Raw genomic sequence first — 15,678 nt, 5'->3', positions numbered from 1 at the left:
TAGGCCTACCACTGAGCTGTTAATCCAGAAATATGTCTATGAATAAAGTGTAGAACACAAACCCACCGTGCACTGTTGAACTACTGAGGACTAAAGTATAAATAAATAAATATATATAAACAAAATCGCTCTATACTCATATGAAACACACCGTAGCGTGATCTAAAAAGTGCAGTAGCGCCATCTGGTACAGGTTTAGTCAACTACTGCACGTAAACGTATACTTACGTGGATCTGAGAGGAGCAGACACGGTTCTGACGGTGGTAGCTGGAACAGGCTCGTCCAGGAATTTGAGGTCATGTTCAGGCATGTTGAGGGTGCAGCGGGGAGGCAGATCGGCATCCAGCTTGGCTATCAGCTCGGGGTCCAGGCCAAATGGACCGGTCACCACCCTCGGCTCTGGTATTACCCTGTGTGTGTTAATCAATTTAGTTACATTTGTTTTTGAAGTGATAACTGTAACGCGTTACGGTGCCACTCTGTCTGGCTTCCCTTTCTCTTGTATACGGCAACTGGTTAAGTTATCACTTCTATCGAGCGTCCCAATACACACACGTTTTTTTTTCAAAAACATTTAAACGACAAAGATACTAGTAATTTTTTTTGAACGCCTATACAAATTTAACAATCTCAGCGATGACGTCATTCTTTCGTGCCTTTTAGTATTAAGCGTTTTTGAGCTATATATGGCAGCACCACAAAATTGACCCTTAAATCCCTGTAGCTACGATAGTAATAATCACAAATACCCTGCCACTTTTGCAAAATTGCTTTACTAATAGCATACTCTTAATTTATATACAATCTAAAAAACTGTCATCATCATAAAGGCCTAACATAGGATCCTACTGATCCTATGTTAGGCCTACTGCTAGTTCTGCTAATTTTATGTATTGCTGTGTAACAATACTCACGGTTGAACAGGTGGAGGAGGCTGCTCCTCCATTTCCTCCTCCTCATACTCCTCGGGAGGCACCTCCCGCCTCTCGACCGCCATCACACGCTCGTCATCGTCCTGTATAAACGAATATAACTTAGATAACGTTTGCTATGAAAGGATTTTGCGAAAGGGCCGGATTCAGGAGGTCTAAAGACTCTCGCAAGTTTGTATGAAAGTCCTTCATTTTTCATGCTACAAACTTGAAATTTGGTAGGGAGGTGTTTTATTATTGGTAGACGTTCGTGCCAAACGATTTTTGCGATATTGCCGGTTTCAGGAGGTCTAAACACTCGCAGAGCCGTGATAGCCCAGTGGATACGAAGAGCCGTGATAAACCAGAGGATATTACCTCTGCCTCCGATTCCGGAAGACGTGGGTTCGAATACGATCCGGGGCATGCACCTCCAACTTTTCAGTTGTGTGCATTTTAAGAAATTAAATATCACGTGACTCAAACAGTGAAGGAAAACATCGTGAGGAAACCTGCATACCAGAGAACTTTTTTAATTCTCTTCGTGTGTGAAGTCTGCCAATCCGCATTGGACCAGCGTGGTGGACTTAGGCCTCACCCCTTTCATTCTGAGAGGAGACTCGAGCTCAGCAGTGAGCCGAATTTTGGTAAACATTAACAACTAACCTCAGGCATTTGCAGTATCGGTCGTCCGGACGCTGACAGTGGCACCAACATGGATCGCCGATCGTCAGCGCTGCGACTCTTGCCGGCGCGTTTGATCCGCTCCTCTAGCAGCGAGAGATCTTTGTCAGATATCTGTGTAACAAAACAATTTATTTATTTTATAGCAAAACCCACACAAAGAGCATCATCAGCCGATGGACGTCCACTGCAGGACATAGGCCTTTTGTAGGGACTTCCAAACATCACGATACTGAGCCGCCTGCATCCAGCGAATCCCTGCGACTCGCTTGATGTCGTCAGTCCACCTGGTGGGGGGGGGTCATTCCAACACCTTGAATTGAATTGAATTTAATTGAAGTGCCACTTCAGCTTTGCGACTCGTTAGATTAGGCTAGAGAGCTCCAACAATACTAACTCCTGAACGGATGAAGCTATTTCAATTTAGTTTATTTTGTATGAAAGGTGACTTATGTGCGAGTGTTCTTAGACATGGTTGATGAAAATTGGTTGAGCTGTTTAAAAGTTGTGGAGGTGAAAGTGGGGAAGAATAACTAATAACCTAACCTAACCTAACCTTTTTTTTATATTTTTTTTTCGTGGGGAAATCCTCATGGTTACCTCCGCGCCACGGGGAGGCGAGGAGGTTATGTCGGACTCTTACCGACTAAAACCCCACGGTGTTCCATCTTTCCGCCATAAGATTGGGCCACGGGTACTTCGACTCTTCCGCAACCTAACCTAACCTAACCTAACCTAACGTCTGCAAATATACTGAAATAAAAGCGCACTGAAAGAGAATATTGATCGAGAGTGTAATTAATAATTTCATGACTTTCGGGGGTTTTTTTAAATAACACTAAAGCACAAAGTAATTAATTGATAATTACACTGAACTGTTTGCCTTTACCAACACACAGATGTAAACATTTAATACATTTATAATATAGTAAAATAAAACATAAAACACAATTTACCAAAATATTAACAGTAGTGATACTAAACAGTACATGGACTTCTTACATTTAAAATTACTCAAGGCAATTATCACGATAAATGTATTTGATATATTTATGATATAGATATGGTATTATCTGATTAGTAATACAGTGTGAATTTATCAAGTGTGAGTTTATTAATTATCTAACATAGAACATAGCAAATATGTTCTATGATAAATAATTTAAAAAATTTAGTTAGATTGCCAATTACATGATTAATTAGTTGATTTATTTTAAACACAACTCCAACTGGAATTAGGAACTCATTAGTCCGCGTTAAAGCCTTGAGGAATATTAAAGTTGCTGTCCCATTACACCTAGTAGGATCCACCATCGGTTTAGACCTCAGACCAATTATAGAATCGCACCCAAATTCATGAACATAATTGACTGTAATTTTCTGAAGAAAACAAGTTTATATTTGGTATATATTTAATACAAAACTAGAAGTTTTGCCCGTTTTTTATACCATTCAACTAACAAAAAAGTATTTTTACGGAGTTATATTTAACGTTTATACCCTTTGAACACGATTACAATACGAATCTAAATGAACTATGAATGAGACAGTTTTCAATAAGTCGATCATCAATAACGAATGTCATCTCATTAATTTTTAACAGGCTTCAAAAAAAAATTTTTTTTTTGTTTGAAAGAATATACTTCCAGATTGGTCCCATTTAATTTTCATGAATTCAGTAATTTTGTGTTAAAATGAAAATAACTGAAATAAATTAATGAAATTACCCATACTGTGGCGCTTTCGCGCACAACTTCGTCAATTAAGAACGGATTCTGATAATTATATTTTTTGTTGGAAAGGAGATGTTCTGAAGATGGTACCAGGACAAAGAAACCAGGATCTGATTATGGAATTCTGGAGAAATTGATCGAGGGGAACTTTTTAAAATCGGAGATGTGACCAGTGCGTTTTTTAATTTTTTTAAACACTTGTGTTAATGATAAGTATAATTAATAATCCGTTAACTAAAGCTGTTTCTGAAAGAACAACGGGAAAGAATTGTCTGAGAATCGTATGCATTACTGTGTTTGCACCGACTTCAAAGTGATCAGAAGGTAGCACGTACGATGTTTTTTTTTGCTTTTTAGTTTATTTTCTGATTTTGAAGTCGGTTCAATTTTTTCATGAAAAGTTTTTATTAGATTTAAATCGTTAGCGTTTGTAGAAATAGAAGCTGTATGTAACATGGCTAGGCCAGCAGTAGCGACGTACCTGTCCAATCATCTTGTACACCTTCTCGCCGTCGAGGAAGTATGCGGTGGCGACGCAGTTGAGCGCCGCCGAACGCACCGCGTTATCGCGGTCGCCGATATGACGCGCCAACTCGCGCAGAGACGCGCCGACGCCGCCAGACATCACCGCCGACCCATACGTCTCCAGTAGATGGTTGATGCACTCGAGGCACTCTGTAGACATACGTCATCAAACATTCAAAATGGCGATAAGTAAGCCACTCATTAGCGTGACAAACGACAATGATCGGCATACTATACTACTGCCTTTCTTGATGAGTACTGTTTACTAACAAAGAAATTATAAATGAAGGTAGAAAACGCATGTCAATTCATAACTTATTTATTTTAAATTATTTATGGTTTGTGTATAAAATGTTATATAAAATATATTAACCATATCTAATTGTACTAAGTTTATTAATCAAATTTATTTTCATTTCTATAAGAGCAACTTTTTTATAATTATTATTAGGTGTGAAATGACTAGTGATTTATACCCTCATTTTTAATTTGTTTGTTGGTAAACAGTACTCAGCAAGAAAGGCTAGTATAGGCAAAAGTATACCTATAGGCTCCCTCGAGGCACTCCGTACACATAATCACCATTAACAACCCATATTCAGCTCACTGTTGCGCACGAGCCTTCTCTCAGAATGAGAGGGGTTAAGTTAGTCCACCACGCTGGCCCAATGCGAGCAGACTTCACACACGTAATGAATTAAGAAATTTCTCTGGTGTGCAGGTTTCCTCAAGATGTTTTTCCTTCACCGTTTGAGACACGTGTTATTTAATTTCTTAACATGCACATCATTAGCGTGACAAACGACAATGATCGGCATACTAGGTAAAATGCTTAGTAATATTACCTATAGGCTCCATAGACTCAGGTCCCTGTCACTCATTTAATTTTTTTAATATTCATAGGAAGCCCCATTCGATATATTTGTGGGCACTAAACATTGAACTCTTAAAATAAAAGCATGAACAATCATGTAGAAAATTTTTTTTCTTTTTTATACAGCAGAAAAGTGGAGATTTCTTACATACCTGCCCTCTGTCTAGCATTCTTAGATTTTAGCCCCTCCATCAGATATCCAAACAGCTTGGTAACCGAGTAGACCACGCATATTTGCTTGAAGAGAGCTTTCACGCCATTTCTGACTGTATCTTTGGGGTCTCCTACCTGAAACACAACATATATTAGTTTGTTAAATCTTTTGATTTACATAAATAAAATTTAAAAAAATAAGTTTTTATATACAATTATTATGTATTTAACTTAGTCCAAGGGTTCTTTTTGGAAAAATAGATAGGTATGTTCATAAGTATTTTACATTATTGGAAAGTATTTGTTTTACCATTAGTATATAAAGGGTATCTCGTAATTAATGGATAAAACACAAATGGGAGATACACCACTTAATTATCTAAAACTAGTTTGAATAGTTTTCCAAATATCCTTAGGGTGACCAAGTTATATATTTAATTGACGTTGTTATGTTCATTAACTTTCACGTCCAACATAATAGAGGACCGTGAGTAAGGAGAATCGTAATAGCCCAATATATCTCAGTCTCCAACAGTAAAGGAAAAACATTGTAAGGAAACCTGTACACCTGAGAATTTTCTCAATTCTCTATTTGTGTGAAGTCTTTCAATCCACATTGGCCAGCGTGGTTGACTATGGCCTTACCACTCTCATTCGGAGAGGAGACTCGTGCTCAACAGTGAGCAGAATATGATTTGTTAATGATGATGATAAAAGAGGATATATACATACCTTCAATACCAAATACGGTATGAAACAGTTGGCCTCATACTCAGCCATGGTGTAGTCACTGTCGATCAAATACTGGAACACCACAGTCAAATACTCCAAGCCCTTGAGGATGACCGAGGGATTCGTGTCGAAGAACCTCAGCGTCAGCCACTTCAACACCAGGTCCAGGTTCGCCATTAAAGCTGTGCCATTCTCGTGTAGATCTTCGGATAGGGCTTCTATGGCTTTTAAATGGTACCTATAAAATATTAACTTTACAATCTCACTCGCGACATTGTAATATGTCGAAATATTGTGAATTGAACATACTGATTACAATTTAACGTGTTATTTTTCGGTATATTATAATCTTTCGAAGTGAAACCGTTAAATTGACAATCAGGATGAATTTACCATAGAGTTACAAAAATATTACAGCGGGCATTATACATTTAGTAAGAAATTACAATGGATAAATCAAAGTGCCAGTGCGTTTCTTAATTTTTTTAAACACTTATATTGAAACACTGTTCTTCCATTAGTAAAATTTTGATAATTTTTAATTATAAGTATAATTTTGTCAATTCTAAAGTTAGGTTAGAACATAAGAATCTCGGTGATAAACTAACATATTATACAATTTAACTGTAACATATATAATAATAAAACTAAAACAATCAACTTAAAAAGTGTATTATTTGTACCTATTTCTCATATTTTGTTTTGCTAAAAAACCAAAAGCAATATTGTTATTAGAGAATTATTCACTCACCTAAAGTCATTGTGGAACATGTTGCCTACAAGTTGCTTATTGAGGCCTGCACTATTCATTTGTTCCTTCAGTAGTTCGAAGAATTCTTCACGCGGAGTGGTGAAATTCCATTTGAGAACTAAAAAATTAAACAATTAAAACAACGAATACCTCCGACTGCATAGTAATAAATAAATCTATACTAATGTTATAAAGTTGAAGAGTTTGTTTGTTTGTTTGAACGCTTGATTGTTTGATTAATCTCAGGAACTAGTGGTCCGATTTGATAAATTCTTTTAGTGTTAGATAGCCCATATATCGAGGAAGGCTATAGGCTATATTTTATCCCCGTATTCCTACGGGAAAGAAAGCGATATTTTCGATTATGCCGCAATTTATCGATATTTGTCTTTCTCTCATCCCGATATTTATATTGTTTTGCTTGATTAGGATAAAATGAATAAGCATAATAAGGATTCGAGACTTTATTAAAAATAGCTACAGCTAGAGATCTCAAACTTGCCTTTCAATTTTTGATCGTCCACTATGCGCTGATTCTTTGCATTGTTGTTTGGTAGCAACGGCGTACAATCCTCGTCTTCTTTCTTGCCGCGACTTGAAGCAGACGCAGGCTTCACTACCTGTGAAATTAAAATCATCTTCATCATCATCATCATCATCATCATCATCATCATCATCATCATCATCAACATCATCATCATGCGTTACAAAAATAATTGTAATCGGGCGATGCGTGGTGCCATCTACAGGTATAGTGAAACACTATTTGTTATTTTAAACTACCAATAGATGGCGTTTTTAGAAAAGTTTGAAACACTCCTTTTTAGTCTCAGACCAATTACCTTCTAAAGGACTTGCCTCGCTAGAGATTACCCCTATCAAAACTATATGATCACGATCTAACGTAATAATACAAACTGCGTAGATGTGTTAAAATTGCAACTATGTGTATTATGATTTAAAATGTATAGTTGTATGTAGGATATATTTATTGGTGTTAAATATTTTCAATCTGTTTACCTCGTCCCCCTCGAAAACCGACAGACAATTTTGTTGGTGAATTTAAATGTAATACAAGTCAATAGAAGGTAATTGGACTAAGTTTTTAGTACACTTTAAGAACCTATTGCGATGTAGTTATGCAAAGAGGCTATGCCGGTTGCTTTTTTAAAGAAATTTTACTTCAACTGTGGTAATTTTTTTGACTTTAAATTAAAAAGTTCCACTTACCTTTGCCTTAGCAGCGGGTCCGCCTTTCTTTTCAGCCTCTTTCTTAAGAGCCCCAGCAGATTTGACGCCTTTAGACTCTTCCTTCTTAGCCTTTGATGGCAAAGGTTGCACAGGGAGGTTCGGACGGGCCTTGTCGAGCGCTGCTTGCACTACTGATTTGGAGCCAGGCTAAATAAAACAAAAGAATGAAAAATAAGAATGTTGACCCTATTTTTTATGAGATAAGGAAGAAATCTTTGCTGTCCTTTACATTTTATTTTGAGTTCTATTTTAGTTTTTTGCCTTTGCAATTTGCACGGAAGACATGGTTATGTCATTTATTAGTCACGTCTGTCTTGACTTTATACTTTGATGGCCAAGTTAGTGAAGTTAATGTACAAACGTGTTGTATGCATGAAATTGAAAAATAACCGATGTCAAGACTACTTTAATTAGCACTTTGATAGATAATGTCTGACCGTTATTATACAAAATAATGCATTAATGAAAGGTCACAAATTCATTAATTTAGCATGAAAAAAAATACATTTCTTAGCATTAAATTAAACTAAAGTTTTTCTAAGAAATATCACTAAGGTCACAGTCCGAAGCAAGTAGAAAACTTGTCCTGAACTTCCATGTTACCCTTTCATAGAATTGGAGACCTGTCAGGGGAGTACTGGATTTCTTTTTGCATAAAAAAAATCTTTAATTTATATAATATTGATGATTCATAGGGTGGGTTTGATTACTTTTAGTAATAATTGAACGAATGTAAAGTCATAGTATCTCAGCATCACCTTCAGTTTGTCCATCTGTTTGTGCATGGCCTCGTACCCGAGGTGCAGCATGAAGGGCAGCACGCAGTCCGCGGACGCCTTGCGCACGTCGGCCGCCCTGTCCTCGAGGCACGCGAACAGTAACGGCACGCACACCGACAGCTCTTCGCGGGGGAATGCCTTTGGTGGTACTGGAACAGATATTATATTATACTAGATGACCCCGCGTAGTTCCCGTTCCCGTAGGAATACGGAGATAAAAATATAATTTCCTTCCTTCCTCAATAAATGGGCTATCTAACACTGAAAGAATTTTTCAAATCGGACCAGTAGTACCTGAGATTAGCGCGTTCAAGCAACCAAACAAACAAACTCTTGAGTTTTATAATAATTATTAGTATAGATTAAAACATATTTTTAAAATAAAATGATTAAAAACGAGTGTGCTATGCACCGCACGATTGAAGTGAAACTTATTTAAAAAATAAAAAATAAAGCGCCATCTATGAGCCTCAGGCATAACTACATTGTAACAGGTTCTTAAGGCAAAGTCTAGAGTAGGCCTATGTCGAAGGACAACCGGACTGTTCTGGTGTAATATAAATTAAGTAGTATTTAAGTATAATATTTGTAATAAGCAGTCAGTGAATAAAGGGGCTATTAAAAGTGTAGTCGTAAAAAGGAATTGTTTCAAAGTTCACTAAAAACGCCATCTGCTCGAAGTTTAAAATAACAAACAACAAACCAGGCCCAATTAATTCACTAGCTTACTCCTCAAGTCAAGCGTGCGTAAAGAAGCTTTAAGAGTATTAAAAAATCAAGTTTAAAGACTTCTTTATTATTATTTCTTTATCTTCGATAGCCTTGCGCTTGACTACAATCATTCCTGATGGTGAGCAATGATGAGGTCTAAGAAGAAACGCGCTTGCCTAGAAGATGCCTATTCACTCTTGCCTTGAAGGTGCACAAATTGTAGGAGTCAGGAAACACAGACGCCGGGAGGGTATTCCACGATTCAAATCAATGTGATTTTGGCACCACACCTCCATATGCACTGATGATGATGATGATGATGGCACTTACTCAAAGGCAGTTTCTCGGCCAGCCACTGCAGCAGCGAGGCGCGCAGCACGGGCGAGCCCGCCTTGAGCGCGTCGTACACCATCTCGCCGTCGAGCGCGGCCTGCGGCCCCACCTCCCTGCACCACGCCTCTACGCACGACACCGCCGCCGCTCGGATCCACTGCTTGCTATCGCCGAACGCTAGAAGTTATTGGAAAATTATTGGTCAGTCGTCGCGCAATCGGTCAGAGGTCAACGACCTCTGACGTCGGTAGTTAGAAAAGTTAATAAACTTAAGTGTACTAATCGTAATGTTGTAATAAATAAATTACTTAGTGCTTGGCGCTTATTTGTAAGCAGACCTTCTCTGAACAAGATGTTCAGTGAAGTGTTTGCTCTTCGAGTCGGTGGAGCGAAAGAGAGTAAAGAGAAAAAGCGTTTAAGATCCCTAGCGTGTCAGTCAATTTTCTCAAAAAACTTTGCAAACTGCATCATGTGATACATCAAATGAAACAGCTTGTTAAGTGGATCTCAAGTACATTTTGTTGTAAGTTATTCAAGTAAATTCGAAAATTGGCCATTTATTATCTCCAAAACTAAAATTTAAAAAAAAAAACGAAAAAATAATAAAGTGATTTCCTTTTAAATCTCGCTTGGTCGTCAGGTCGTCCACTCGCTCTCAATCGATTTACAATTTTATTTCCAATTAAGTAGAGATGACTTTAGTATGAATTTAATATGAGGTTATTCTGTAATAAATTTCGAGGCAATTGCAATGTCAAACTCATTCATTTCTCTACTCAGTTGCGCTCGGTGTCGGTTTTTGTGCTGTGATACTTTTGTTTTTTTTTCGTATTGTTAAATAGATACAATTTTTATTAAAATAGCTGTAATGGAGGGGTAAACAAAAAAAATACCTTGGAAAAACGGTGGGAAGAATGTCCTGACATGCTGCTTGCACTTCGGCCCCAAAGCACCGGCGAGCAGCTCACATATTTGTATAGCGCTTTGAGCCAATTTTGAGTTAGAGTCAAATAAACGAGCCGACAGCGCCGCTGGCAGTTCACCCAACGATGCCTTGATTGGTGACGAGTTTTGTATTATGGCCTTTACTTTATCTAAAGCTTCGTTTCTGACCTATAATTAAATAAGAGAAACACATTATTATTAGAATTACTTTGTTAAAAATATCATCTGTAGTAATATTATAAATGCGAAAGTATGTACTGTCTATCTGTTACCTGTTCACGGCTAAAAGCTGAACCGATCAAAATGAACTTTGGTATAATGGTTGATGGGACCTTGGACCAAAACATAGGGTACTTTTTGGCCCTAAAATAAAAATAGAAGGTGGTGAAATAGGGATTGCATGTTTGTATGGAAAGTCCTTAATTTTTAGAGTTGCAGTTTTAAAAACAATCTAAGATGGAAGCAGGCTAACTTGTTAAGTCTAGGATAAAAATTCACACCCTTTCGGTTTCTACACATTTTACCGTAACGCTAAATCGTTTGGGGGTACGTCTTTGTCTTTGCTACTCCTACTTATCTTCTTTTACTTTGCTTGTCTATAGACTGTAAAATCTCTGTCAATAGGGATGATGACAGTTTTTTAAATTGTATATAAATTAAGAGTATGCTAATAGTAAAACAACTTTGTAAAAGTAAAAGGGTATCTGCGATCATTACTTTCGGAGCTACAGCGATTTAAAGAGTCAGATTTGCGGCGCTGCCGCGGATCCCTGAAAAACGCCCCATACAAAATGGCACGAACTAATGACGTCATAGGTAATGTAATGATCGTTAGATTTGTATGTGCGTTCAAACAAAATTACTAATATCATTGTTATTTGTGCGTTTATGTTTATAGTTCATTTATTAAAAAGTGTCACATTAAATGTAAGGAAGCTAAAATTGTATGAATTTTCATCTAATTACGATAAAAGATTTTTTAATAGATTTTGAAATTTGATAATCTCATTTATTTTGCAAATATCCAGACAATCTTTGCTTTTTATGTATAAATTAGTTAACCTATTTACCCGAATGTATCATAATATTCAATATATTCAAACCTAGTCTTCATACCCATTATTTGAACATTACCTTCCAGTTCTTGTCATTGAACTCAGCGACCAATGCATCAGTAATGAGAGGCGCGATGTCAGTCCGGGGCCTCGAGTCTTCCACCACGGCCGGCTCGTCGTCCATGGGTTCTTCATAGGGCTCCTCGATGTCATCGCCCATAGACCCCTTACTTGCAGACTGAAAATATGTTCAAATTCAATTTTTTTTAATAATTTTTGCTATTACTTGTAATAGGCTACTCGCCTGCTGTATAAAACTAAGAAGTTTTTTTGCACATAGGCAGTTTAGATGCCTACTCAGACCAATTATAGAAGGACCTGTATCACACTCATAGTCACGAACAAAACTTTCTGTCATTTTCTAAGGAAAATGAGCTTAGATTTGGTATATATCTGATACTAAACTAGAAGTTTTTGCCCGTTTTTTACACAATTCAAGTACACAAAAAGGTATTTTTACGGAGCTCTTTAACCGACGAACACGATTACAACTATTTAACATCGATTCTATAGAGACAGTTTTTTATAATTGCATTAGATCGTTGATCATATACTTTGACAGAAAAGTAACGTCTAGCGAGGCAGGTCCTATACAATAATTGGTCTGAGGATGCCTAGAAACTTTAATCACATTTATATTTCTATAAAACAAAATTGTATTTTTATCACGTCACTGCAAACGCCAATCAAACTGTGACGTCATTCGCTACAAGACATCGGTTTGTGATTGGCGCTTGCGGTAAATCACATCACTACAAACGCCAATCACGCTGTTATCTCTATGAATGACGTCACTTGCTAATGTGTTGTGTTTCGGCGGCAAAAATTTTTTTTATTTTAATTTTTCAGACAGGTGCGTTTATTTGTAAAACTGAACTAGACTATAACTATCTTTAGATGACCTAGGAGGTATCAACGACATATCTCAAAAATATCGCTCGCTCTTTCGCCCTATCGCAACAAAAGAGAGAGCAGTATTTTTTATTTCGCTATTAGTCGACAACGTCGCGGGCGTCCGCTAGTAACAAAATAAATTATTTATTCACTGTAATCAAAAAAGTTTTGTATATCACGTGTCTCAAACGGTGAAGGAATACATCGTGAGGAAACCTGCATACCAGAGAATTTTCTTAATTCTCTACGTGTGTGAAGTCTGCCAATCCGCATTGGACCAGCGTGGTGGACTATTGGCCTAACCCCTCTCATTGTGAGAGGAGACTCGAGCTCAGCAGTATAAATGGGTTCTTAATGATGATGATGTAGTATATAAATGTATATGAATATTAATATATGTACTATCTCAGTACCCATAACACAAGCTACTTTGTACGCTTACTTTAGGGCTAGATAGTGATGTGTATTGTTTAAGTATATTTATTTAAAAAAAAAAAATCGTTTACCTTACTAACAGTTCCCAATTGTCGTGTAGGGGTCGGCGGAGTGCTATTAGCGTATTTGTCCATCTCTAAGCTGATGAGCTGCTTCGTCGCAGGTTTCTCACTGTCGAAGTGACTCAGTAGTGAGGGTCCCACATATAGAGAAAGTATTCCCAGGAAATTGATGGTCGACGTGCGAACGTTGGGGTTTGTAGCGGCGAGTGCCTTCTTGGCATGCACTACAATTGTTTTGACGTTCATTCTAAAAAAAAAAAAATTTCAAAATTGGTTAAGAAATGACGAAGTTACGAGGTAGCAAAAATTAAACACTTGTTCTTGTTCTTTAATGTTCTTCACACCTTTCCGACAGTAGAAGATCCTTTTTTTTAGTTTTTTTACTTATAATTTATTCTTTTGTATATTCTGCGTCATAGCAATCTGCGCATAAGCGAAATGCCTTATGGATCTGTACTATCTTAGTTCCAAGTTTCTTTTTTTTTTTTAAAGATAATATTTGCTATAAATTTTAAATATGACCAATATTCCATTCTGCTCCAACTAGTCAGGAAAGACTGTATTAGAAGTAGGTATGACAATAGGCAAACGGGGCGGGGATTGAATCACCACCCCTCGATGATGAGTCCAACCTCTCTTACCGTTAAGCTATTGAGGCTTTGGGAACTATAGTATGCTGTAGGTTCCCAATCAGCTGGCTATATAAGTGGACCCTTTGGATGGTTTGATGGTTTATAAGAGAAAACTATCATGAGGAAACAAACTAGACTTACGTGAATCCAAACTCTTTGACAGCGCCCGCCATCCAGTTGAACATCTCGGCCTGGACCTTCGGATTCTTTTGGGAGTCCATCGCGAAGGTCAGACCCTCGTTCAGCACGTGCTCCAAGCCACAACCCTCGGCCAGGGACGAGAGACAGTCGGACGAGACTGACAAACATGAGGTTTCGCCCAGTTTCGTCACTACGTCTTGGAGGACGAAATCTGTTGCCGTCCTGTTATACAAATTCAATTAAAATAAGTATTTTGATGTTATAACAAATGGATACTCTAGTATTTTTTTAAAATTATCTGATACTTGAGGATGCCTGCAACTTTGTTCACATTAAATTTCGTTTTTTATAAATCCTGGGGTACCATGATTTTTTTTGGATAAAAAGTGGCCTATGTGTTAATTCCTGCTAATATACCTTTCGTAAATCCCAATTTTTTGCTAAATTCATTCGGTTTTTACGTGGTTATGGTGGGGGAACTTTATTCTTCCAGCTCCTTTCGGGCTGAGTAATGATTAGATAGCCGTGATAGCCCAGTGGATATGACCTCTGCCTCCGATTTCGGAGGGTGTGGATTCGAATCCGGTCCGGGGCATGCACCTCTAACTTTTCAGTTGTGTGCATTTTAAGAAATAAAATATCACGTGTCTCAAACAGTGAAGGCAAAACATCGTGGGGAAACCTGCATACCAGAAAATTTTCTTAATTCTCTGTGTTTGTGAAGTCTGCCAATCCGCATTGGGCCAGTGTGGTGGACTATTGGCCTAACCCCTCTCATTCTGAGAGGAGACTCGAGCTTAGCAGTGAGCCATATATGGGTTGATAACGAGAGAATGATTAGATTAGATTACGATCTTCTGTGAGTTTGTCATGAAATAATAGACGAAATTGTAATTTCTGACAGCAAATATAAATGTATGTAAATGAAAACCTCTTTAATATTATATTTTATTTATAGAAACGCAAACAAGCCTTTATTACTATCTATCTACTATCACATTCATGTGAAATAATTATCATTATAAAACAACATTTATGCAACTATTTTACGAAAAATGGAGAAACTGAGGTTTGATTTTGAAGTAAAACCAACAAGTGATGGAAAATCATTATCATTATATATATTAAATGAAAAATTTACTCACGTGGATATAGGGAAGTTCTCTGTAATGTATTTGCAGGCCTCGAGCCTGGCCTTCAGGACTTGCACGTTGGTGTCCTTGAGGCCGGGCTTCTTGTTCAGTACTCGGTACAGGACTTGTGCCGACGTGTCCGCTGTTGTGAGACCTTGGATAGTTGAGTGGAAGGACTGCACCGCTGTCAAGCGGTTCTTCCAATTGCCGTCGCCGAGGCCTGAAGATGGTATTGTAATTTTTAGTTAGCTAACATAGTATAAAACAAATATAATAAGTTGTTTCCCGTCCTCTGTATGCTTAGATCTTTTGGAAACTACGTACTTGTATGTGTTAATTTAAAAAAGAATATTTCTGGACAATACACACATCACTATCTAGCCTCAATATAAGTGTAACCTGTGTTTTAGGTACTAAGATAGTTAATTTTTTTGAAGTGGGCTTAGTTTACAAGCACTTTTGACACGTCAGTTGACTATTTGTAAAGATTCTACCACATGGATGCAGAAATGAGGGTACAATGTCAAGCTACAGATTTGGTCTAATGTTTGTCAAAACTTGTCACATATTAGCATAGCTCTTACTATTTATACTCAATAATTTTTCTTAATTATTCTTTTGTGACTGTCCCTTTTTGTTTAACTTATTTTTTATTTATTCTGAGATTACACTACTTAAATGTATTTTATTAGTGATATTATTTATGTCCGATTAATTGTTTCCGTTAAACCCTCATTATGGTAGGGGTCCACCAGAATACCACTGTTGTGGGTACTGCAATATTAGCTAAGTCAGGTCCATTTTATTGGCATGAAAAATTTTCTAGTATTAACAATAAATAGTTCTAAGATATAAATGTATTAAGTTTATATATTGTGCTAAC

The 15,678-nt window shown here is 37.3% G+C and overlaps 1 protein-coding gene across 1 annotated transcript in view; it reads right to left on the bottom strand.

Moving 5' to 3' along the window:
- The window catches only part of LOC112050967 (protein mini spindles), a 45,300-nt gene that overhangs the window by 13,880 nt on the left and 15,742 nt on the right, over window positions 1-15,678 (bottom strand). Inside the window, exons 12-27 of the mRNA XM_052888643.1 lie at window positions 14,808-15,015; window positions 13,663-13,884; window positions 12,899-13,136; window positions 11,518-11,676; window positions 10,332-10,551; window positions 9,436-9,615; window positions 8,374-8,543; window positions 7,595-7,762; window positions 6,867-6,984; window positions 6,365-6,482; window positions 5,614-5,851; window positions 4,881-5,016; window positions 3,811-4,004; window positions 1,579-1,710; window positions 916-1,016; window positions 229-411 (exon numbers count right to left, since the gene is read on the bottom strand). Coding sequence (XP_052744603.1) covers window positions 229-411; window positions 916-1,016; window positions 1,579-1,710; window positions 3,811-4,004; window positions 4,881-5,016; window positions 5,614-5,851; window positions 6,365-6,482; window positions 6,867-6,984; window positions 7,595-7,762; window positions 8,374-8,543; window positions 9,436-9,615; window positions 10,332-10,551; window positions 11,518-11,676; window positions 12,899-13,136; window positions 13,663-13,884; window positions 14,808-15,015 — 2,785 coding nt within the window. The remainder of the gene's footprint in view (window positions 1-228; window positions 412-915; window positions 1,017-1,578; window positions 1,711-3,810; window positions 4,005-4,880; window positions 5,017-5,613; window positions 5,852-6,364; window positions 6,483-6,866; window positions 6,985-7,594; window positions 7,763-8,373; window positions 8,544-9,435; window positions 9,616-10,331; window positions 10,552-11,517; window positions 11,677-12,898; window positions 13,137-13,662; window positions 13,885-14,807; window positions 15,016-15,678) is intronic.

The sequence above is a fragment of the Bicyclus anynana genome, chromosome 23, assembly GCF_947172395.1.
Source record: "Bicyclus anynana chromosome 23, ilBicAnyn1.1, whole genome shotgun sequence".
NCBI lineage: Eukaryota > Metazoa > Arthropoda > Insecta > Lepidoptera > Nymphalidae > Bicyclus > Bicyclus anynana.
Note: the sequence above shows the minus strand (reverse complement) of the source record. Positions and strands in the feature narration are given on the sequence as shown.